Raw genomic sequence first — 25,739 nt, 5'->3', positions numbered from 1 at the left:
AAATGTGGACAACCTTGACTAGAAAAGCAACCAAGTATTGTATTGTTGCTGAACTTTCTTTTTGATTTTGGTCATGCAATGGAACAGCATTATCAAGAGTGTACAAGTTTTAAAAATGCTGATTAAAGAAGGTTTGCAGTCAAATGTTGGCCAGGTTAAAATAAGTACTGAAAAGCACTGAAAACGTGAACTTTTCATCAGCCAACTCTTTCATCCATTTCCTCAGCTTTAGAACCTTTGAATATTTTGTTGAAACTGTACAGTTAGTGGAAGACATCTTGCAAGTCTCACCAAACCTTTGCAGTCAAATGCATGCCAGGTTAAAATGAGTAACTGATTTTCATCCATTTTCTCAGCTTTAGAACCTTTGAATATTTTGTTGAAACTGTACAGTTAGTGGAAGATATCTTGCAAGTCTCACCAAACCTTTGCAGTCAAATGCATGCTAGGTTAAAATGAGTAACAGATTTTCATCCATTTTCTCAGCTTTAGAACCTTTGAATATTTTGTTGAAACTGTACAGTTAGTGGAAGATATCTTGCAAGTCTCACCAAACCTTTGCAGTCAAATGCATGCCAGGTTAAAATGAGTAACTGATTTTCATTCATTTTCTCAGCTTTAGAACCTTTGAATATTTTGTTGAAACTGTACAGTTAGCAGAACACATCTTGCAAGTCTCACCAAACTTTGGCAGTCAAATGCATGCCAGGTTAAAATGAGTAACTGAAAAGTACTGAAGAAGTGAACTTTTCATGTATCAATACAAAGTTCAAATTATGTGGTAGCGTGTACTTTACTATACTTTATTGTCATGGAGCCATGGATCACAATGACAAAGGAGACACCTCAGGCATTGAGCTTTTCAATGCGGGTCTTCATTGTCTGTTAACATTTTAGCAGACAGACATTACTTTTTACCAAATTTTTCAAATTGTATACGAGAAGTTATTTTTTGTTCAATAGTTTTCAATATTGTGTACAAATGTCAATAGTATTTGTTCATGTTTGCTAACTTTGTGGTTTCGAGATGTGTTCTGTGTAAGGTCCTTTTATTGAACATGTAAGAGATTCTTCAGCAGACCAATATCTCCCATACATCATTACATGTAGTTGTGTTGTCGATATGTTGATGAAAATATGCCCAGGCACCTGGGGTGAGTAAAGATGTGATGGGTTTCTCTAATATGAAGTCTGTCTGCCACAAATGTGGTTGAAAGTAAAACAGAAAGAAGTTAGCTAATCAGATAGATGATGTCTGAAGGTCAAGGTAAAGAAATTCTAAAGAGGGGTTTGCGTCTGTCTGCTGTCCGTTCTAGATGGAAAGGAGATGTTTGCCAGGAAGCAATCAACCTCCCAGGGTAGATCTTTGTATAAACCTGCAGTATTCTTGGCCATTTTATTTCAATATTTTGTGAATTGCATACATTTGATTACTCTGTGACAGTAGTTTTCACATGTCCCTGTCATTGCAACCACCTGACTTCATTCTTCCAAGAAAACACAGGTATGAGAAATTGTAAGCTTACTTCGACTAAGAAGAACTGCTCCAGTATGATGTTGAATCTTGCTTCAGCCCATCTCTCAACTTGATTGGAATCCATATCAACAGGAGAGCATTACCCCTGTCGCCTCAACACTGTTCTTGTCTAATCAAATTCTCATTCTTCAAGTTCTTTCACTTTTTAGCCATTTTCAGCTAATAAGCTTTCCGTGTTTGATTTCAACTTTGCGTACATGTTACCACTATTCCTAAGGCTGTTTAGATTTGAGATGTGACTTGTGGCAGGTGGTTATTAGACAGGAATACGACAAGCTTGCAACTTCCACTGGCTCTACTGTTAAGCTCTGCACAAACTAGCGTCTTTAGTCGATGCAGCGGGTGACAGAGCCACAACATCATGATGATTGTGGTTGGAATGTGGCCACCAATCGGTTAAATTGCAATCTCTTGTCATGTTATCATGATTCCGTTGCAGCTGGCAGTGACTGCTATTGCTTATTTGCCCGATGCTTTTTTGCCCACTCTAATTTCCCCCAACAAAAAGCGCAGTTTTGATTGTCGAGAGCAAATCATCTTCTCCCCTCACCTTGTCCCAAATGTTCTGATTGAAATATATTGAGCAATCCACCAAATGAACAATTCCAATGAAACTTTCAATACGAGTAACACCTTGAAAATTGGCTTAAGTTGCAGAAATCCGATTTCAGTGGCCATGGATGTCATGGTAACGGTATTGCTCATCTACTCATGTGTAGAGGAGGTTGCTTGAGCAACAGTCCTTTTCATGAGATTGTGAGTTTCTCGAAATTCGGGGTTGTGAGGGTTGCAGTTTCCCTGATAGTATCAGTACACCAAGGTATTAAAATTCTTGTCATTCCAAATCTGTTTATACAGTACGGTCATGGACTTGTTATGATGTTCAAACCATTTCATTGACAAATCTGTTATTCCGGTCAAACTATTCAAAAGTAGGGTGCTCTTTTGAAAGGCCTTGACCTTGGTACTCCATCTCAACTTGTAAGCCTTCTTAACCTGATGCCTTTGTTATGCATGGGGTGGTTAAGTGCAGACCTACCAAGTAAATACTAGTAAAAATTTTCATTCATGAATTCTCATGAGAGTTCCAGTGATATCTTCTTTCACTGTAGAGCAGTTCTAAGACCGAATTCCGGTGGTCTCTCTCACAAAAGGAGCTCTGAGTGTTTCTATGCTGTCTCTTCTTTCATGAGACGAGGTCCAAGGGTTCCTGTGTTGTCTCTTCTTTCACAATGGCAGTTCCAAGAGTTCCGCTGTCTTTTCTTTGACATCACCAGTTCCTGGAGTTGAGGTGCTGTAGCTTCTCTCATAAGAGCAGTTCGATGAGTTCCTGTGTGTCCTCTCTTCTTTCTCAAGAGCATGATATTTTTAGAAAGTGCCAACCTTTAGCTGCCATCATTGACATCAAAGACATGCTCATGCCCATTTCCGACAATTTGACAGCAGAGGATATGGCAATATGATTACAGTGGTGTGTCCAGGAAGGTTTTTATTCGACAGAAGTATTATTTTCCTCTCCCCTTATTTCTCTTGGGGGACAGAAAAGTGCTTACTGTCAATAGCCTATATTCTCAACTATAATGTTCTCAATTAGAATGGCTTTTGACTTTCATGAGCTTGGAAAGCCATGTTCTCAAAAACCTTCATTTCTGGTTTCCAGTCATCAAAGTATTAGCCAGAAATGTATGGAATGTTTTACATGGCCATACGTTTATCAACACTAATGGCTATCCAATCATACTTTGAAGTATGCAACCTTCCGCATTTCCTTCTCTGAAACCAAGGAGGAGGCCGTTCCCACTTAGTTCTTGTTGAAGCGTATCTCCACCGCAGACAAATTACTTACTTCATCAAGACTTTGATCATGTCTCGTGAAAAGGAAGAGCTAGAACAGATTTGATATGTTTGTACAGCAAGTGCTGATCAATCAAATCTTCCATCTGATTTCTTGTAAATCTGATGTGGGTGTTCTAGTGAGGTATACCCACGTTTGCCAAAGTATCCTGAAATTTGTTGATGTGTGCTCTGGGCATGGCAATACTGGATTGGCTGTCGGAACCATCTGCTCAAGACAAGAGGGCTTCAGAACAAATTGGAAGCAGCAGGCGCCCAGTGTGATAGTAAGATCCATCAAATGTTATCAGGGGTGTTGGCAGTGGGGCAAGTCATTTCTTAAGGGTGTGCCAGGAGTGCTTGATTTTGGAATGTATCGATTGGTGTTGCTTGTATACCAAGCTGCTGGTGATGGACATGCCAATCAAGCTGTCAATAGCAAACATTCCAGATGGAAATAGATGGTAGCCGCGGACTTGGAAGGGAGAATACCAAGCCTGTTGGGGAACCTTCTGAATCTGCCTGAGTAATCACTACAGGAAAACTTAATCTTTCCTGAAGCTTGTCTAAATCGAAATTGACCCTTCTGGTCATGTTTGCTGGCAAGACTGTGCATACAGACTATGCGAGATATGAAGTGGTCAGGAGAAGCATTTCCTTCAACTTTGACCCTCAGGTTTCCCCTAGTCTGGTGTCCCATGTCATATCATCCTTGCCCAGAAACGATACTCCACAAGTAGTAGTGGCTCTTCATACTCTGTAAGGTAATCGTGCTGCTCAAGTATGGTGGCTGTCTCTCATCTCGAGTGGCCACAGGGGAGGACTCCCTGAAGTATACCAGCTTTGATATCAGATGCATAATAGCCCATATTGATTCTTCGCTGCCAGTCAATGGGTTACCATGTTCCTCTGAGGAGGGCTTCCTGCCACAGATATATATGAACCAGGCTATGGTTCATGTGATCAAAGGTCAAGTAATGATCATGGCTTTGTAATTTTCTCTTCGTTTGAGGGCATGTCGACCAGGAGACTGATTGGTGTGGTGGAAGCATTTCGCTCCTCATCCCCGTCTTGTCTGATCAGACACTCAATCCAGGTCAAACCTGAAATACGCGCCCTGGTGATGTCTGCAAATTATCGATTCACTCCCTTTCCCGTCCAATACAATTACTAAAGGGGGACTATTTCGGAACCATTAGAAGCCAGCTTATATTGAATTCCACCAGCTTTTGATGGAAGTTAGCGACATTTTGACATCAGAGATAAGAGAATCTAGACGATATTGGTCGTAAAGCCATAGTGAACTAGTCACTGATTGGAATGTTTGCCTTGGATGTTTTATTAGGTTTACCATTGGGGGCTGCCGGGGTATGATAATAAATTCCCTTGTGGATGCGCATCTATCAGTTGTGGTTAATGTGATGACTGGTCTAGCTTGGATCTCATGGGAATTCTGGGATCAGTGCCACATACTGTAGACCCGTAAATTTCTGGGATCAGTGCCACATACTGTAAATCCGTAAATTTTTGTGTCTGATGTAGATTCTGTTATGTGGTAAACAATGATAACATGAATATTGATGAATGATAATTAGAAATCAACAAGAGTCATCAAATGGTGTCAGAACCCACAATCGCACGACACATGCAAGGGTGACTCAGGCAAAACCATTAATGGCCGTAGTGATTTTTACACCTCATGATTGCATACAAAACTACAATACAGTTCATGATACATTTACCATTGTCTCCTGTGCATTTGTCTGTACTTTCCTGACAAATGCATGGGTGATTTTGATAGACTTAGACTGAAACAATTGTAATAATCCAATATCCGTCATGGATGTAAAGGAGGGAAACCTGCAGCAAATCCTTGCAGCTTCCCTGGGCGTGAAATGCATCCACATGGCTGGTCCTTTCATTAAGTCATTACGAAGCAATTAGAATCTGCATGACAGAAGTGCACATTATAATGCATGTAAGTGACTAATGATGGCAAATTTATTTTCAATCAGGTCTCATTAAGACATGATGCTGTATGAAACATTTCAACAAATAATTATCATACATGTACTCTTTCTGCATTTGAGTGATATTGACATCATCTTTTGCATGGTATTCTCAGTTCAAGTTAGGTTGGAACCATGAATCTTGGCTAATGCATTAGTTTATTTAAGACAACAAAGGTTAATTCGTTGGCAGTGATTTTTAATGCAATGGTGTTGCATTTTGATGCATATTCCATCCAGAACATGTCAATCTAAAATGTTCATGTAATTGATCGCTTGGTCCGTTTCGATGTCAAGTTGGACGAAATTTACTGTATTGCTCTATTGGATATGTCACATAACATGTACATATTTCAAGTCAGCTTGATTTGAAATGACCTCGGTTTGAAAAATTGACTCATTTCGTTTGCTGCTCCGAATGTTTATAACATGATAAACATGAAGGATGCAGTGTGAATACTTTCTAAGTTGCTTTTCTGATAAAACATGTGCCGTTGTTGGAATTGAGTAAGCTTGAGTGATTCTTATGCATGCAACAATTGTGAGGCTGCTTTGCATTCTGACGGCATTTACGGGAATCTTTCTGCGGATGTTGGCAGAGTGAATGCTAGACTGATGTGAATTTTGATTAAATGTGGTTTCTCGCGGGTAAGCTTGTTTGATTCTGGTGCATGGGAAGGAAAGCATGTGGCATCTCATGTCAATGCCCTGTGGATTGAATGTGGGACTGAAGTTTTAAGGGGGGATGTTGCAGGGTTGGAAGGGGGTTAGCTACAGCATAGGGCTTTTCTGGCATTTTAACACTTAATCAGACAGAGTGATATGAAAATTATCCTCAGCTAACCCATCAGCCTGATCAGAAAACCTCCTTTTGTTCTTGATAATGTTCAACTTATATTCATGTTGGTCCGTATCTTTCTCTTTCTAGGTGAGTAATGGTGGTGATGGTGCTTCTCCAAAAGTGGTGAGTACAGGTTTTCCATCAACGGTATAAACCAAAGGTGTGGAAAACCCAAAGTCTGGAAGTATTTTTCGCTTGCAATTTCAGGTTGAGCCCTATACTAATGTAGGCCACAGGGTTTTCAAAAAGAGGTAACGTATACACCTTTCCAGAAATGGGGCACTGAGTGTCCGAAATAGTGATGTCATAAGGGGAAACTAGGCCTTATGGTGGAGGGACAAAGGAGATAGTCATGGTTGACCAACACACTTGAATGCCTTTAATGACGGACAAGGGGGAAAAAGTTAGTTCCAATGTAAGCCACCAATTTCGGGAAGCATGTATAGGCCTAGGTTTATGCCCAATATCAATCAACTTCTCCATCAAGCTTGCTAGTTTTAGGCATTTTGTCAGAATGTGATTGACAGTCATTGGCTCAGTGTTGCGGGTGTGAAGATCATCTACATCAAAACACTGCTACAATATGTGTATTTCATGCCACTCAACTATGTCAATATCTCATTGATGTCCTACCATCAAACACTGTCCACGTATTTCACACCTTACTCAATGACTCAATCTCATTAACTATTGGAAATCAATTAGGTAGAATGAGGATGACTTTGATTACTGGGTGATAATCATTACATGTTTGATGGCATTCTGGAGAGCACATTCATCACATTTCAGGGAAGCTGGGTGCTTTAAGGTTCACATCCTTGAACGCTCTCAAAGATGATGCTACTTCTGATATGCTATTGATGTTGCCAAGACGTAATATGTCATTGTTGTCTTCAAATGGTTAAAGTGCATTATTACCAGCAATGGATGATATGATGGATTCTGACAGATGGAGAATGAGTAAAATCGTGTAGAATCGCAGAAACCAATCAATACCCTCGCCTAGATAATTGTGTTGCTATTTTTGGTGGCGAAAAAACCACGACCCACACATGGGTGATCAGTTATGCTTGACTGATCAATTTCTGATGGCCCTCCAAGGATTACATTTTCTTGCGAGATGTTATTGCTTTTCACTGGTTGGGGTGTGACTTCAGAAAATCCAGGCACGAATTGTAGACATGGTGTACCGGGTGCCTTATTTGAGATACTTCTTCAAAATATGTGACCCACCACGGCAAAATGAGTCGCATGTCGCACAGAAGATGAGCCTGAAATGGCACCTGGACATAATAGAAGCAAATGATATACTCAGATTTCACAAAAGGCAGACAATAGTGAAATGAACAACCAGTCCACCTCAACCTGTCAAGCTCGGAGTGACATGCGACTCATTTTGCCATGGCGGGTCACATACACTACCAATCTGGCAACACCGTTCTCTTTCTCAAACTCCTGGACCTGTTTGCTGGTTTACAAGCTTCTCATTGCCTGCCAGGCCCTACCTCATACCACAGGCTTCTACTGTTCACGAAGTCTTGAGAAAAAAACCTTTTTTTCTGCAAGAACTTGAGCCGTAAACTGATACCAGCAAAATAAGACAACCTTCATCTTGTTCATGTCAAATCTTATAGGATGTCTTACAAAATGTTAGAGAATCCATACAATTCATCAATCTGTTGATCATGCTCATAGCTTCAAGGGTCTGTCAGTTTTATCATATTCTATCATGTCCATCATGAATATGGTGAATATCGTCATAACGTCTGCTCGAGATCAAATAGAATCGAGTCGATTGGATTACGCCTGATTCATTTTATAATCAGTCAGATTACAGTAGATGATACTATGTAACGGATATGATATCTTGGCGGGGAATATGTACGATCGTTGCCAGTTCAGACAAGTTACGCCACAGGTTTAACCCTCAGAACTTAGCCCCATATTCTGTTCTAATAAAATGTTGGCAGTTTACTAAGGGTTGTAATTGGACTGACTCAGATTAGAAATGTTATAGTACTAATACAACCAGTGTGATATCTTGGCAACTACTGCTTTCAATGCAAGCTCTCCCATGCGTTTAATGCTTGATTTGTGACTTAAAAGTCAGGTTATGATTTGTGTGTGAGCAGTGGTCAAACAGTATCAATATCGGTACTACTTAATATACACTATGTTAAAACAGCAGTCTGGCCACAGTGTCACAGTCATTGCACCATCCCCAAATTAGTTGGGCCCTGATGATGGATAATCAGCTGAACACTCCTCATCATCTACAATGACACCTGCACCCCGAGCTGACGAGGCTCATTGTATTAGCAAACTTAATGAACCTTGCAAGCAAACAGTAAGGGGTACAGTCTTGGTCCATATCGGGGCTCAAAATTTGTTTGGATACGGCATAGCAGGGGAAATTTCAAGGGCACCAAAGCAAAAGATGAGAAAAATAGCAAAAGCCTTCATAGCCTCCTGAGGCGCAGGGCCTGGCGTGTTGGTCAAGTTGGTCGTGCAGACATAATGGTACATGAGTAAGGCATGAAGATTGACCACAGGTTAACTTTACACTAATCATGATAATCATCAGTTGTGGATTTCCTTGGCTTCATGTTAGCTTTGATATGATTTTGTCCTCCTAGAGGGTACAAAGATATTTATGTCCTTTGATTGAGCATTGCTAGGACTTCTGTCATAAGACTAATGGGCAAAACTGTTTCCTGTGCTATAAATGAACAGAGAAACATGCCCTAGCCTTTGGGCAGGACCCTCACCAGCTCATTTGCTAAACCCCAACGGGTGTCGTCTCATATAAGGTGGGCATAATTGGTGTAGACAGAGCTGATGCTGGGGGTTTCTGTTGGTGGCTGATAGACTTGTAGTAGAAGTGAGCAGGATCACTCCATCAATGTACTCCGCTGAATCTATCTTGTGTCTCGTCTGAGCTAAAGGTCACACCATATATGAAAGATCATGAAGATCATTTTGATAGTGAAGCCCTTTATATCAGGCATGTCAAAAATGTCCATCCAGTTATCAAACTAATGCATGTTGGCCTCGATCCGACAGACTGTTTCATGCTGACCACTCACTCAGGATTTTTAGTGACTTTCAATTCAATGTTGAAAAAACAGTATGTCGTCTTGAATGCCACCCACTACAAGTGCGATACTATTGAACATACATATACACCTAAATACTCGGCAGAAATCAGAGAAGTTAGATATCGTTTCCATGGCAACAGAAACCATCTGTGGCAACTAGAAGGTTAAGGCTCGATCAACAAGGATGATTTTGGTGACAGGACGAAGACTTTCTAATTGGTGGATTTCGGGGCTGTTCTTCGTCCCAATATCAGTTAATTGTTGGCTTTGCTTGGAGGACGTGTCCTTTAGATCAAATACGCTAATCAGTGCCTTGATAATTGACAAGTTGTGTGTTTTGTATCAAGTTTAGGTGATTCATCTGATGTCAGCAAGCCGGGGGAGGTGGGAGGTGTGGGGTTGTCAAAACTCGTCTCTGTAGTGGATAAACGGAAATCATCGACCTTCATCTGTCTACCCCTTGATTAAATGCGGTTTCATGCGATGAACAAGAAGAAACATCTGTTTCCCTCGCTAGCAAGAAGGGTGGAGCACACCTTTTGTTACAATAAGCCAGTCCAAGCTGCACTCCTTATCTGAGAATGTCTTGAGATAACACTTGAGAGAACAAGACAAACGTGACATCTGCTTGGCAAGAAATTGATCTGTCATGAATATCTCAAGCAACTTTAATACCCATGCAGTTCCCATCTTTGCATTAAGAAGACTCAGTAATTCCTCAAGAGATCAAGGCACATAGACACGTGACCTCTGCTAAGCCGGACAATGATCTGGACATGAGAAATCACAAGAATTTCATGTCACGAGTATTTTTAACTTAATGCCCATTTCCTATCTGATAAAACTCAAACTGAGAGAACGTGTTATATTGAAATATGACCTCTGCGTGGCAGGAAATTGATATATAGCTATGGAAGATCACGACTATTGATCAACGAAGCCAATGCCAGATCATGGAGATAAAGGAAGAGTGAGGAAAATCTGCTAAAATCGATTGTTCATTCCGAGGGGAGCTTGAATGGATACAATACCGTAATTCTAATGTGTTCCTGCGTAACTGTTTGGTTGTCGTGTTGGAAAAAGCATTGATTTTCACCCAATGTGCTCCCCAAAAACACAGGCTAAACGTAGACAGGAAAAAGTGTCTTTGAAGGTGAATGAGTAATATGAGAGGGTAACTGTTGACACAAGTACCAAGAGATGCATTTGATCATGTTGATGAGTAAGGTTCTTTTTCTATTGATCTGGCAATAAGAGGGTAATTGATGTCTGATGGCCATGTCCAGGCAGGATAAGAACTTGAGGTCTCACCATGTGGAGGAGGGGAAGAAGAGAGATGAGATCCACTTTCAGCCTTGATTAGCATAGATTATGCTGCCCTAGAAAGGTATTTGAAAGTATTCAGATGGATAACATCAGGTTACCTTACTAGATACAATGAACTTGTAGCCTTTATGCTTGGGTTAGTCACACCACTCTTCATGGTGCAGCATTCACCACCCACAGCCGTGATAATCCCCACTCTAACATCTCGGGTATGCCGTTGGATCTTTTTATTGCCACACTTGAGAGAAATCATCTAAGAAGCCTTAGATGACAAAAGATCATTCCCAGTAAGGATTGACCATAGAGTTTGTCGCTAGCTCAATTTCTTCCAGTCCTTAAGTTGAATGCCAGGGTGATTGATTTACCGTCCTCGTCTTATTGCATGGTTTAGAAAAACACACTGAAGACAAAAACACCTTGGGGTGCATTATTCTGTTGACATGAGACTGAGTCAGCGCATTACTTTAGCAGAAAAGACAAAACTGCTGTGACTCACGAGAAATCTTGTTCAACTCGGGCATAGAAACTCATCAAAAGTGCATCTTTTATTATCCTGAAAGAAATTATCAAGTATTTCCACAAATATTGCAAAATGTAATGATGATCTTTCCGGCCTTAACTGTGTGTCTTTTCCACGTGATTGAAGCATTTCTTATTTATCCCCGGGCTGAGTGGAAATCAAAGGGATCAGGCTGGGATAGAGGTTGTTCAGGACTCATACCATGTTGCCTAATCATGACATCAGCACATTTGCTTTCTGCATCGGTGGAAATTAGGGAGGGATTCTGTGATTTGGTGAGGTGTGGTTGATAAAAGGGAGGAAGAGTCTGACTTCCTGTACTTCAACACGTTTAAAGAGCCACCAAGTGAAAAAGGCAAATAAGAGTCTCCGGCTGTGGTCCATTTCCTCTTATCATTCTTCCACCCTACATCGACTTAGTTCCACCATTGATCTCAATTGTCATTGAGTGTCCTAAGAAAGTTGAAGTAACACCACTTTCATGATAGGTACTGGTACTGGTATGAATTATACAACCTCTCATGAAAACTGTGTTATTTCAACTTTCTTTGCTGCTCGAAAGGCATGGCATCCTCCTTGATTCTAAGTACACTCTCTCTTAATGTTCCTCTTCTTTTCATCCAATCAGTCAACTCAGACATTGCTGACCATTTCTTTATACACTGCTGTCGTAGAAAACATCATTGGGACTCATACAAACACAAAAGTTACTAATGTGTTTTGTGCAGAATGGTAAGCAAGTGATTTATAGATAATGGTCAATGGGCTCCCCATCAGGACAAATATTCCTGTGGGTCATCGTAATGATGTTGATTCCAGGCATGTGCCAGCCTGAAAGTGGTCATTACTGTCATAATCTCGCAATCGCTGGTACACGTTCAGGAAGGAGGGAGCAGATACGTTTTTGCATTTGTTCTTGTGGCTATCATTAAATGTATGGCTGATGAGTGTACCCAGTCTGCAATCAGCAGACGGAATGATCGGGTTCTGTTTGGGCAAAAGTTCTTGTCCACAGTGGTCAACATCATTTGAAACTGGTTAGTATTTCCCATGGTCAAATTTGTCAAACCCAGTTGTGTTCCATCCCTTGCCTTGTTCCACGCATTGGAGCTTAAGAAGAAGTAGGAAGTGGCATTATTAAGTGGTACAGAAGAAGCTTTCCATCTCTAGTTTCAAGGCCAACGTCAAATGAGTCCACACTCATGAACCATATTAACCAAGACACCGTCAATAAGGCTAACCAAATGAACAGGAAATATGACATTACCAACTGTTTGCCATCAGAAATTTGATCCCAGGATTACCGCCAGCAGTTATTAAACCTTTGATTATCGCTGGTCGTAGGAATTATTGACAGTTGGCTAGCGTAGCAGTCATGCTATCAGCCGCCTATTAGCCTGGGGAGGCTGACGGTCAGTCACAGAATCTAGCCAATCTCCTTGGTGAAGATTTCATTTTCCATGGTCGTTCCATGTACAAGCAGAGTAACTTGGTGTTGGAGATTTCTCCCATTAGCTGATTCCAACAGCACATGCAACTTTATTCCGATATTTTAATCACAGACTGTCACAACACCAATTATCTGCAATGGCTTTCTCTTGTTAAAAATTGGTTGAAGTCACGTGCTGCATTTTGTTTTCTGTAACCATGAAGTTGTCTGTCATCGGGATATGCTGTGCCCTGCCCCTGGTGCTGAAAAGTCATCCATGCTTGTGAGATTTGTAAAAGATGCCTTTTTGAAGGCCACTTTGCAGCACTATGAAAAGGAACAGAACCAGTGATCTGCACTAAAGTTACTCCAGGCTCACAGTCTCGTCTGGGAAGTTTCCGGTATTAATGAAATCTTCATGTCATGATGCAATTCCATTTCATTTAAGTCGCTGTAAATAATTTGTGAAAATTTCAGTTTCCATGGAAACCTGTGTGTGTCTGGCCGTAAAGTGTTTTCCTCTCAAATTTTTCAAGTCTTTTCCTCTTCATCAAGCCTTTAAATCCTTTCACAAAATTCAATCACAGAATTGACAACATCAGAAAAGCAATTAACAAGTATTGAATAATGAATGAGGTAAAATTTGAGTCTTTCTCCTCCAGTAGTTGAAATACCTCCCACAGATTCCTTCATGATGGTCTTCTCGTAAAAGACAATCTATAATTGATTGCATGCCATACTTCAGAGCTCAGAGTCACTTGTTTGACAGTTACACTAAGCGAGACTAAACTCACGTGGCATCAGTAGGATTCTTAGCATTTCGTCACCTTCGACAGTATAGAGTGAAACTTTGGGCTGTTCCTTGAACCCAATCCTGGCTTCATGGGAGGAGTAGCTCTACAGCTTGTGTGGATTGATTTCTTATAGAGATCCCCTTTGCCTATTGGCAATTTTCTGATGGTAGAGACAGGACTAGGGCTCTTTATGGGTGTATGTCATCCCTTTCACATGTATATGTGAAACCCAAGCTGTTCCCTCATCTCAGTTACAAGACTCAGTCGTGGCTAATGAAAAGGGAAGATCTACTGCTTGCGTGGATTGATCTTCATCTGACATCCCCATTGCCTATCGATCATCCTCAGATGAAAGAGACAACTGTCAAATGCTTCCAATACATCATCTTAGCACTATCTCCATCTCCAACTGATGTAAAAAGCCTCATAATAACAGTTCTCGCAGACAGATCTAAGGGTGTCTTCCCTCTTCTATTCCAGGATCTGCAAGCAGAAATTGAGGCCCATGAACATGCCTTTGAATCACTCACAAGCCAAGGCCGTCAACTCTCCGACCGGGAAGACCACAAGGTGCTGAGGAAACGAATCGATGAAATGAACCAAAGATGGATGAAGCTCAAAACGAAATCCGTGGAAATTAGGTTGGTGTAATTTGGGCATCGATAATCTATGCTGGTCAAGGCATGTCCTGTCCTCCTTCATCTTGACCCACAAAGTCTGTGACATCGAAAGACTGCTCCTCAAGATATTAGCTATACGAGCAACAGGGAACCTCGATGGCCCTTCTGCTTTAGCTATTAACGAAATTTTGTTTTGCAAACTTTGTTTTCATGTGTTTACATTCTCTCTTGCTCTGCACAACTTTTTCAAGCTTTTGATCGGAAACAATCAAGGCCCTTGGGTTACCTCGTCAGCATGTCATCCCTGCTGGCTAATTCGCTGCAATTGTTGACTCAGAGATGTTCCTCTCATTGTAACGTTTTCTCTCCCATCGTTTAAAACATACAAAAACCCCACTAGCATCTCAGCCATTCAGACTCTACCAAAGTTCTCTATCACAGCAGGTCACTGAGCGACTAGTCAATGGTGAACTCGCTGTGTAATCTCCGAGGATGATGGAGACGATGATTACTTGCCGGCAGGGTTTCAAGGCTGACGCGCTATTATAAACAGAGGCTGAATGTGATTGGAAAGAAAATAGCAAGGCCGGTGGAAACATTTCCCTGGCAAATTAACCCCTTTTAGATGTCTCTTGATGTTGGCAGCAGGTTGCTGCAGGCTTTTTGCTGGATTTTTCACCAGTATGCCAAAACCTTCTAATTAATAAATTTCTTCCTGTGTGCTTGATTCTTCAGAGGCCGTCTGGAAAGTAATGCTGAACAATGGACTGCTCTGCTGACTACCCTGAAGGAACTGATTGAATGGTTAGCCATGAAGGATGAGGACCTCTCCTTGCAACAGCCAATCGGGGGTGACCTGCTGTCGGTCAAGAAACAGAACGATGACCACAAGGTACGACAAGCTATAAGTAATCATCATTTCCGAATTGACCCCCCAACTGATTGTTTTAATACTGGGTGCCAGATGGTTAACAATTCGTGCTGACATCCTTGATAGCTTGTTGAACATGCTGAAATAAAATATGGATGATGATCTCCAGAAGACTGTTCTTATGTTCATGTTTGTTTGCTGTAGGTTTTCAAGAACAACTTGGAAGAGAAACGACTGCTGATAGAACACAGCCTTGAAACTGGCAGGATGTATCTGAGGGAAGAAAAGGAAGAAAAACGCACAAGTTCGGACAGCGGGGAAGGGAGTCAGTCGGGTAGGTTTCAACACCTCAATCGCTTATTTCGAGACTAGGCATTGTTTGTCTCCATCAGGTCTCTACTATGACTGCAATTTGATGTTCAGGTCATATCAGAAGGAGAAGAGCTATCTCGGAAACTACCGGTGTTGATGACTGGTCTAAATATGACAGTGGTCTGTCAACATTCATACAGCTATCCTTGAAGATAGGTCAATAAGCAGATGAACTTACCAACTTAAAAGCAGGAGACAGTGAGCTAATATTAGAATCAGTTAAAAGTAAACCTTCTTTGGCTGCTTAGTTGATAAAGCCAATTGGTCTCTTCAATCTCGTTGATGTCTATTTCTGGACATTAAGAGGAAGGAGCCAGTCCAAAAAATGTTTTTGAATAATGAATTTTTCAACAATTTGTTTCATGAGTGCATAATCCATTAGTGTTTTGAATATCCCCTTTGATTTTGCAGAATCTGAAATTCCCTCTGGTGAGCTCACGCCGGAACAAGAAGCCCGCCATATTGTTCGAAAGATTCGGCATCATGTCCGATTACTCAACCGGAAATGGGCCGAGGTCAACCAAAAATCTATAGAATGGCAAGCGCGGATTGACGACATATACAATGTGAGTGCAGTGAGTCTGCAAAAAATCTTAGTTGTTTATTGTAGCGATTAGTATGACGTGTTAGTCCAGGATGTCGCCTATTGCTGGTAAACAATTTTATGACAATCCACAGAAAAAGTAATGTCTGGTACTAATACAACTTTGGTGTCCATCAAAAATTGCCTCGGCTCAATTGATTAAAGACCTAATCATCATTATTTGAAACACATGATTCGGTTACAAGAATGCAAGTATTCAGTGTTCAGTATGCGTTATGGTCATGATCATATTCTCATCAAATGATGCATTCCATTCTTCAGAAACTGGATATCTTCCATCGAGCCATGGATGATTTCCAAGGGAAGCTGTTGTCGGCTGAGCGTGAGAAGGCCCGGTGGCAGTCGATCGAAGATATCTTTACGGTTAGCTTACAGGATGAAATCGATCACGTTAAGGTGAGAGTTGGTTTGATATGTTGGCCTTGGAACTCCCATTTCCCTTTGAGCTCTTGTTTCATGTCTGTTGTCAGGCTGTCAGTGGCCCATGCAATGCTTATCAGCAAATTTGATTGGTTAAAGTCTCAGCGTAAAAAATCCATGTCTTACCACCAAAAAGTACTGAGAGGTGTATAGTTTAGTTCTTAAGCTGTATCAATATGACGCATGGCAACAGACAGGGCCTCCACCTTTTGGTTTGTGTCTGCACTAGATGACTTAACAACGTAACTTTAGATCATCCAAGTTGTGTTGACGTTAGAAATGGATGATGAATATGACGCTAGCGTAATAAGGTTTGTTTATCCAAAACAGTTCAGTATTAGTGATGCAGGTATTTGACAAGCAGTCATTAGTCGATTGGAACATTCTTCGATTTCTCAACTGTTCAATTTACTCAAGGCCAGTCCTGTTTCTAAAAGTGATCTGAATGAGATGAACAATTGATCACCAATCCCATCTCATCCGATTTCACTGATGGTAAATGTTATATGTACCAGATATATCTGTGAACCGGTAAACCGAGCTAGGTGAATTGAACTTTTTGCACCTGGGTTATTGATGAGGTATAATCAAATTTCAAACTTTAAATCTTAATAATACTTATCAAGTTATTATATAGTATGGTATTTGTTGCTATTTTTCTCCTCAGATGGCAGGTCTGTTGATCATCATCACTCTTTGGAGTGAATAAACCTAAGACATGTACTTGCTTACCCTTACGAAAATGAATCCCAATTCACCATGGTCATTTTTGGTCTCCACAATTCGTCAAATGTCTATTTTACTTGCAGGGCTTCCAGACCCGTATCACACCGCTCCAACATGACCTGGACCACCTCAACAACCTCGCCAACGAATTCCAAAATGCCAACGTAGTCTTGTCTCATATAAATGTTAATAAATTAGAAGACCATAATACTAGGTAAGCTAATAGTGCACCAATTTGCCTCATTCTCCAAATATTGGTTATTTTTTGTCTTCCGTGTTGGCCATCTTTGATTTTGCACCTCATATTGCCTACATTGCACCTCATTGCCTACATTGCACCTCATTGCCTACATTGCACCTCACATTGCCTACATTACACCTCATTGCCTACATTGCACCTCATTGCCTACATTGCACCTCATTGCCTACATTGCACCTCATTGCACTTCATTGTGATGACTAAAGCAGTTTAGTTTTAGTATCAGCTCCTGAACATAAAGGTTAGGTGATGTCAGTCTTGGAAACTTTGCCAGGATGTGCTTCACTGTCAAACTGTACTAACGATTATCAAATTCAATTTCAGATGGAAATCCCTTATAGACAGTGTAGATGATTACTTAAAACGATTACAGAATGCTCTTCGAGAGTTTGCTCCAACATCCCAACACTTCTTATCTGCTTCAGTGGAGTCGCCATGGGAGCGGGCGGTGGCAGGGAACAAAGTGCCTTATTTCATCAAGTAAGTTCCGCTACCAGGGGTGGGAGTTAAGTACTGACGCAACCAGTGGGCTTGTTAGCATCTTTACCCAAATAGGATTTGGTGCAGAGCAGAATCCACTGATAAACACTTATGTTGTTGAAGGAGAATTAGAACATATATTATTTTTAACTGTTTCTTTCTTTTTCTAGTCATACCACCGAAACCACTCATTGGGATCATCCACAAATGACGAAGCTCCTGCGTTCTCTGTCCGAGTATAACCATGTTCGATTTTCTGCTTATCGCACTGCCTTGAAACTCAGGATGTTACAGAAGAAACTGTGCTGTAAGTACTACAAGGATATCAGAGCCTTATTCAAACAATTACTTAAACTTGTCAGATACGACTCCTCTTCATATCATGCTGTGAAAATCAGCAATTGTAAGGTTGTAGTTCTGATTGATCAGCTCATCTGAGGTCTACTTAAAGGCTTCAGGAGATCAAGCTGAATACGTCAAGTTGGTTGATAACCTCTTCCATAGTTCTATAAACCGCAAACTTTAACATTTTCTTCTATTTTCATTTCAGTACATTTACTGGGCATGCATATAGCATCCGATGCCTTTGATAGTCATGGCCTTCGTGCTCAAAACGACAAGCTGATGAATGTGATCGAGATCATAAACTGTTGTCAGTCGATGTACGAGCGGGTAGCGGAGGAACATCAGTCAGAACTAGTCAACGTTCCACTCTGCATAGATTTGGTGCTAAATTGGTTACTCAATGTTTATGATACGTAAGTACCTACAAAAACTTACTTCAGAAACTACCAAAGCTGCTCAAATTATTTTCTGTGCAAATGTTGACCACGTCCAGATTCTCTAGCACTGCAGCATTACTCAAGAACTGATAATGTCATATTCTCATCACAACCTGTCAATGGAGAGTGATTACCCTCAGACACCCTGGGGACCCTCCGGCTCATCAGTTTTCAGGCTGATTGGACTGCGGTGTATCCATGGGACTGCTAGGCGACGCCAGGCAACGTGTCGCTTTGTGGCGCAAGACCAAGGTTATCTGTTAAGTCAAAATAAAAGGTTCACGCAATATCACTGTATTCCTACTTATTTCAGTGCACGTAGTGGACGTCTTCGAGTTCTCTCTTTTAAAGTAGGAATCATTCTCATGAGCAAAGCTCATCTAGAAGACAAGTACAGATGTAAGTTAATCTTCTCCCAAATTTGAATCTTTCGAAACTCCTTTTAAGGGCCAATAAAGTCTCGATCAGTACTGGTCAAAAACCCCCGAACAAGTGGAGCTCTCTCTCTTGACCTATCTGGATGTGTTGAGTACCACTGGACCTAACCTCTGCATTTCTGTGGTGCAAGGTATTCACTGTGTGATGTGATTTCCATAACAAACCTTGCCTTCGCATTTTCAGATGTCTTTAGACTGATAGCTGATGCCAATGGCTTCGTGGACCAGAGAAAGCTTGGCCTCCTCCTCCACGACTGTGTACAGATCCCACGCCAGCTTGGGGAGGTGGCTGCTTTTGGTGGAAGCAACATCGAACCAAGCGTACGCAGCTGTTTTGAAAAGGTAATGAAGGTGAGAAGGCACTATTAGGAACTTACTTCTTCTTTGCATTTACTGTCACTCTCAGTGATTACTTGCGTGAGCATTTTTGCATGCCACACACATATGGACACCAGTCGAGTGTTTTGACTGAGGGAGTTTGCCATGGTATAGGCACAGGTAACTTTGGTTTTAGGCTCATTTAGAGAAGCAGGCAGTATAGGGTTAGTGTCTTGCCTCATGGTTACCATAATATCCAAGCAAGGGACCTCCTTGGTTGTCTGTACATAGCTAGAGCCCTAGTCCCTGTTCGGGTAACCTGTCCTCCATCGTCTCACTGCTTCAATTGCTGAACATCAATACTCAAATCTAACTATTCACTTTCCTTTCTAGGCCAATGGTCGCCATGAGATCCAAGCGAGTGACTTTCTCGACTGGCTGAAATTAGAGCCCCAGTCCTTAGTCTGGTTACCTGTCCTCCATCGTCTTGCTGCCTCAGAGTCTGCTAAACATCAAAGCAAGTGCAATATCTGTAAGGAATGCCCAATTGTGGGATTCAGGTAGGTGAAGATTCGTATCACTGACTGAAGAATTCACTGCCACTGTTATGCTCAGATGATAAATGCATCATATTCCGTTAATTGTATGAGACTGAAGACCTTTTATTTGGAAATGACAGTAAATTGTCTAATCGCTCCCAAAATTCTTGTGTTAAATGAACCGACAGTCTGACCAACTGATAAAAAAGAAATACTCTAATGTCCTCTGACTGTGGCTTACGTTGTCTTTCAGATATCGCTGTTTACGGTGCTTCAACTTTGACATCTGTCAGAACTGTTTCTTCTCAGGCAAGAAATCTAAAGGCCATAAACTCACCCACCCTATGCAAGAGTATTGTACAGCAGTAAGTATTAGCTCTAGAATTCAAAAATGAAATCTTGCAGAATCATACTAAAATGAAGAGTTTGGTTCAAAAAATGGTTTTCACTTGATTTGTCCTTTTGTTGAGAGTGCTTTCAGTCCTTAGTACAGACTGGTTGATTTCAGTGTTTGACACAAGATGGAACCATCAGCCTCAATTCTTAGTTAACAGTTATGAGGTGGGGTAGTTTTATTGACCATTGCACTGCCCTACCCAGTTACCCTTACGAAAATGAATCCCAATTCATCTTGGTGAAATGATGATTTACCATAATGAATTCAGATTTACCATGGACTTCAAATATTTTTTCATCTCAAAATTCAGAAAAATTTCAAAGTCCAAAAATGATGATATGTGGACTTAAAAAATATTTCATCTTTCAGAGGTGAATTTTTTCATTGCACTTTTAGTCTATCACCTAACCTTCAGCCCTCAGCCCTGCTTGTGGTAGCATTGACTGCCTTGTAGTGTGCAATATCTAGGGCGTGTAAAAAGCTTGATCTCAATGCAAAACTATGACAGTAAGAGCTGTGCATGTATTTGGTCCATAGCGAATGGTCGAAGGATTTTCTGGGTGGATTCGTCCATTTTGTATGTGAGAGACAGAGGTGGGAGTTGTCCATGGACATGGTGACTATCTCAATCTTCACGTGTTGAAAAATAAGGAACTCGGTGGGTCTCGAGGCGCCATGGACATGAGGTCAACACCTACATTGAGGTTGTTTTTTGTGGGTTAGCTTAATCTATCATGTAGTGTGAACTGTTTCAGGTGGCATGGGGTGGTTAACAACAGGTTGATCTTAGATAAATTTTACTTTTGGGAATTCTTTTGTGGTATGTTGAACAAATCTAAGCCCTAAAAGGTGCTCAACCATTCTTTGATAAGAAATGATATGAAATCTTCCTCATCATAAGATGGTAAAAAAGCATCAGTGGTAAAACCAATATCAGTCATATCACTGCTGGCAGATCGATCCCAATCTTTTGCCCATCTCTTAATCATGCACGCATAGTAAATCACCTGTTGCTATGGTGAGATATGAGGTTTCCATGGCAACAAGGAATACTAAGGTAGCAGGGTTAGTCTATGATAATGCTGTATTGAGAGATCTCCAATATGAGGGGCAAACCTGTTGACACAAGGGTTGGAGTGACATTTTGGAATATATGAACAGAAATAGTAGTTTTTAGATAAAAAAAAGCCTAAGACATCAGACCTCATCTCCTTGATTCACCAATCATGTTCCAGTTACTATTACCTGTACCCTAAAATGACCACCTACAGTAGAGATCGGTAGGGTAATAAACAAATAGATGAAAAATGGAATTTTTGCACAAACTGATCGGGTTTCTTTCAGCGCTTCTGCTAACAGGCTGCTTTGGCTAGCCTAGCTACTAACTTTAACCCCATCTATTATGGCCTTTCTCTCTCATCTCGTTTACTGTTAAAGACAACATCTGGCGAAGACGTGCGAGACTTTAGCAAGGTGCTGAAGAACAAGTTCAAGTCGAAGCGCTACTTCAAGAAGCATCCGCGGTTAGGTTACTTACCCGTACAGACAGTATTGGAAGGAGACACATTAGAAAGGTAGGGAGCATTCGTTATTTCGTTTATCTCGTCACTGTGAACCATTAAATTTCCACGGATGCTTTATTTTTGTGGATTTCCTTAATCACCTAGATTTGCACAAAAAAATGGAAGTTATGAAAATTGAGAGCACTGGTGCCAACTTTCTCTTGGTTCTGTCGGCATTTTCATTGTCATTTTCTTTTAAGTCCGAGCTGTTGAACATTGGGAGTAGTCCAATCTCTTTTCTATACAGTGCATTATTATGCTAAAGGAAAGTGACAATAAATTTGGATGCAAATGCTTGCTGGACACCCTCCATCTGTGAAAATAAAAAGCGTTAACGCAATCATTGGAGAAATATTCTGGTTTGTCATGTTTATTGCCATTTTATGGCTGAAGCAGTAATACCTTTCATGTTTCACAATGCAAGAAGTTTTCCTATGGTAATAACCATGAAATATGAATTTTTTATGCCAGGTTTGTAGACAGATCGAGGGTTTTATGACTTTTTAATTTCGCACTTGTTGGTATTCCATCAGCAAGGGACCCATTCTTCTACAATAGATGATTAGTTGACAATAGTTTTTATGCGTCTGGGTAGTTATCACGAAAAGATAAAAGAACAATATTTATACCTTGAAACATATCTCTGGTCCGTTGGTAGAGATAGGCATTTCATACAATTAAATATTGCTCTAGTTAAATTTTCGCTGTTTTTTTCTCTGGGAGCTTTGAACATCTCGGTCAAATATATTACAAGGTATAGGTTTCCTGGATGAATATAATCGTGAAACTGAATATCAAGAGAGCTTGCGAATCGGCCAGATTACAAAACAGTTCCTGCTACATCAGCCAGGTCATCTTTGAGCTAATCATATTTACAAAAGTGCGTTCGTCCTAACAAGAAATAAGTACTCACGATTGGATCCAAATAAGAGGTTGTATCCATGTCATGTCCCAAATAGTGTTTTTTACCGAGAGCAATTCCAGTCCAACCTCTTGTGTATTTTGTTTGATACTTTCAGAATTTTTGGTGATAATTGGACAATTTTTTTTGGTGATGTTGGTGTTTCATTTGATTTCGTTGGCTTGCAGATTCTCAGAACGGAGATGCCGAGTGCGAGGCAGAAAGTAAATATTTTTTTGCAATTTTTTTTTCTATTGATTTCTCTTCACGCCTGTGATATTGCAGTCTCAAAGTGTTTATATTTATCAAAACGAGATTCTGATTTGCATTGTGAATATATTTTTTCTAGCTTGTGCACATTTGAGCTCTTTTTGTTTGATTTCTTGCATCAGAAATTCATTTCGTAGGCACGATTTTCACTACACCTATTTATGCAAACCTGTTATGCAAATATATTCATGCTCTTAAGAGTCTGAAATACACCACATTTTGCCTGTTGTTCTCTATTCTAATGAAGCGTCTTGTCTTGTAACAATTACCGATATTCTACAATTTATCGCTAGAAACCTTTTATGTTCCCCCTATATGACGGAGCCTCATCAACTGGACCATAATGGCCAATTTGGTGTCTTTTCACCAATTTGTTGGCCATCTTCCTGGTACTCGTCGCTTGATTAAGCCAACAGTACCAGCAAGTCTGGTCTAGTATATTGATTAAATTCTAGTTCCAATTACTGTTTCGATGGTACCCGAGCTCGTTCATTATCATGATATCTTCAAACAGCAGGTGAGAAATTCAAACATTGTATATCCATTTGAAGTTTTCTGGTCCCTGCCTCATTTCGTTTCCAAGGCATGAGACTATGTTTTGAAGCATAGCATCTTGTTACTTTCAAAGGTTTGTGGTTTGTAAACATTTTCTTAGAAGCTTTTGACTTTGTCTTCTCACTGTGATCTCGAGATGCAAGCAACTTTAACATGTTTGGTTTTGAAATTTGTGAAATTCAATCTTTCCTTTGTTATCATATGTGATGACTAAGAACTCTAGAGTGTCAACAGAGATGAAGAACATCAGAGTGTTACCATAAATGAGAAGAATTTCTTTCCCAGTCTCAAGGAACAGTTGTTGATCATCTTGAGAGAGAACCTCTTGAGCACGCTGTCTATAAGGCAGCCATCTCTTGATAAAAAACACCTGATTAGATGGCAAATTGACATGCAAGCTTTTCCTCGCTGTGCCAATTTTATGATGCTGTCTTGTTTCATTATGAAGACTAGACATTAGATGACCATGCATAATTGACTTGAGCCACCATGATTCTATTATCTCATGGTCAATAAAGTTGTTCGTGAACACTAGAGTTTTCCACTTGAGCATGTGTGTGCTCATTGGGGTGGTGACTTACATGTGTTCTATCACCAGGCATCGAGGAAATCGCTAGCGGTACTTATACTGACTTTATATGAACCAGTGATGTGTGAGTTTCTGGTGACTTTGATGAGCTACGGCGTTGGCGTGTTCGCACGACTCAAAGTCAACTGTCATTTGCTGTAAGCGACTCTTGATTGAAAGTGAGGAAGCTATGTTCCCTTGAGCAAGACGATTACACTGTGTGTCATTTGATTGATGTCTAAGTTCTGCTGTTTGACAACAAGGAAAGCGTCATCTATTGGTAATAAGAACACTGGCGAAGATCCTTGGCTTGGTAATCCCTTGAAGTTCTGGTAAAAAGTAATGTCTTGGCATCATTGGTTCTTTTTCATCTTTAAGGATCAGGAGTTTGCACTTGCAGTTGCTTTGATGATGAAACTAATTTCTGTTCAAAGGGTATATTGTTCAAACTATGACACAAGTGTTTCTGTTGATTCATTGTATCATGTGCTTCAAGTCAAGCTGCAAACTTTAGTTGAGAAGAAACCATGACCAAGTAGGTAATCTCTTCATCCCATTCTTCAAGATCATTTTGAGCCTCTTTCTTATATCACAGTCGATAACATCAAGGAAGAGATTCCTTCAAGCTGACAAGCCAAACATTGTTTTTGAGCACGAGGTGTGTTCAATCCTCTTACCTTCGAATACCATGTCATGCCACAGGGTCCTTCTTTGGTGTAACCTCAGCCACTCATATCCCTGTTCCGATTACAAGCTATGGAAACTAACCATGGAAACCTCAATAATCTCAGAAGATATTTCCTTTTCAAAATCATTTCCGAGCCCTATCTAGGCATACAATTTCAGATCATTTGAGCATCCGATCTAGGGGGATTCAGATTTGGAAACCTTAGACTGAAGATCAGTTGTCTTGATTGGTGAAATTTACTCTCGATTTTGTGATGGAGTTAATGATTCGCATTGTTCTCAGCACTGATAATGGGTGTATCGTTTCCCTGGACAACCCTCCTATCAACAGGTAGGTCCTGATGATAACGGTTTGCCCACTCATCACAAATAAAGGCAATGTCCCTTAGATGAACAGCACCTATAATTTCCAAACCTTTGTTGCCAAAAGGAGACATGTGAGGTTATCATCCCTTTGTCAAACATGTTGCAAGCTATCATCTTTTGTTGAGGAATTTAAGACAAAGTCTGTTGATATTGTGTGTGATTTTTCAATTTTATGGTGGAAATACCAAGTGTTCCCAAGTGGTGTGGTGTAAGTTTTGCCATTTTGCTTTGGTTCTGCGGCATTCTTGCTGAATCCGGTTCGAAGGACAACAAAAAGTGACCTAGTTCCTGACAAGGCTCCATGCCATTGGCTGCCTAAATTGTTACCACAAGGCATGTGCCATCTCTCCTCCCAAAGTGGTGTGGATGTGATCAATAACATTATCCATGATTTGTTGCAACCTATCTGTATGCTCAGCGAAGCAGGTAAAATTGTTTCACAGGGAACTTGGTGAATTAGTGCTAATTGTATCCAAAAGCAATGTTCATGTCCCTATTATGACTAATGAAAACTAGCTATGTAGATGCCCAGCCTTTTTAGCCCGGCAGGATTCTGCTGTGTCCCCAAGTCCTACCTTGAACATATTGAACATCCTCAATTGTAATATTCTACACCAG

At 40.6% G+C, this 25,739-nt stretch overlaps 1 protein-coding gene across 12 annotated transcripts in view; it reads left to right on the top strand.

The window, feature by feature from the left end:
- Positions 1–25,739, top strand: part of LOC135487999 (dystrophin-like) — a 224,721-nt gene that overhangs the window by 178,639 nt on the left and 20,343 nt on the right. For 6 of the 12 annotated variants that reach the window (XM_064772341.1, XM_064772343.1, XM_064772335.1 and 3 more), the window contains 15 exons: positions 13,868–14,028; positions 14,743–14,899; positions 15,083–15,212; positions 15,662–15,816; positions 16,116–16,250; positions 17,084–17,214; positions 17,584–17,739; positions 17,910–18,046; positions 18,290–18,497; positions 18,835–18,920; positions 19,143–19,309; positions 19,670–19,836; positions 20,069–20,180; positions 21,644–21,786; positions 22,864–22,899. In XM_064772341.1, coding sequence (XP_064628411.1) covers positions 13,868–14,028; positions 14,743–14,899; positions 15,083–15,212; positions 15,662–15,816; positions 16,116–16,250; positions 17,084–17,214; positions 17,584–17,739; positions 17,910–18,046; positions 18,290–18,497; positions 18,835–18,920; positions 19,143–19,309; positions 19,670–19,836; positions 20,069–20,180; positions 21,644–21,786; positions 22,864–22,899 — 2,081 coding nt within the window. The remainder of the gene's footprint in view (positions 1–13,867; positions 14,029–14,742; positions 14,900–15,082; positions 15,213–15,661; positions 15,817–16,115; positions 16,251–17,083; positions 17,215–17,583; positions 17,740–17,909; positions 18,047–18,289; positions 18,498–18,834; positions 18,921–19,142; positions 19,310–19,669; positions 19,837–20,068; positions 20,181–21,643; positions 21,787–22,863; positions 22,900–25,739) is intronic. The other 6 variants (XM_064772338.1, XM_064772337.1, XM_064772336.1 and 3 more) reach the window with 6 other exon arrangements.

The sequence above is a fragment of the Lineus longissimus genome, chromosome 5, assembly GCF_910592395.1.
Source record: "Lineus longissimus chromosome 5, tnLinLong1.2, whole genome shotgun sequence".
Classification (NCBI taxonomy): Eukaryota; Metazoa; Nemertea; class Pilidiophora; order Heteronemertea; family Lineidae; genus Lineus; species Lineus longissimus.
Note: the sequence above shows the minus strand (reverse complement) of the source record. Positions and strands in the feature narration are given on the sequence as shown.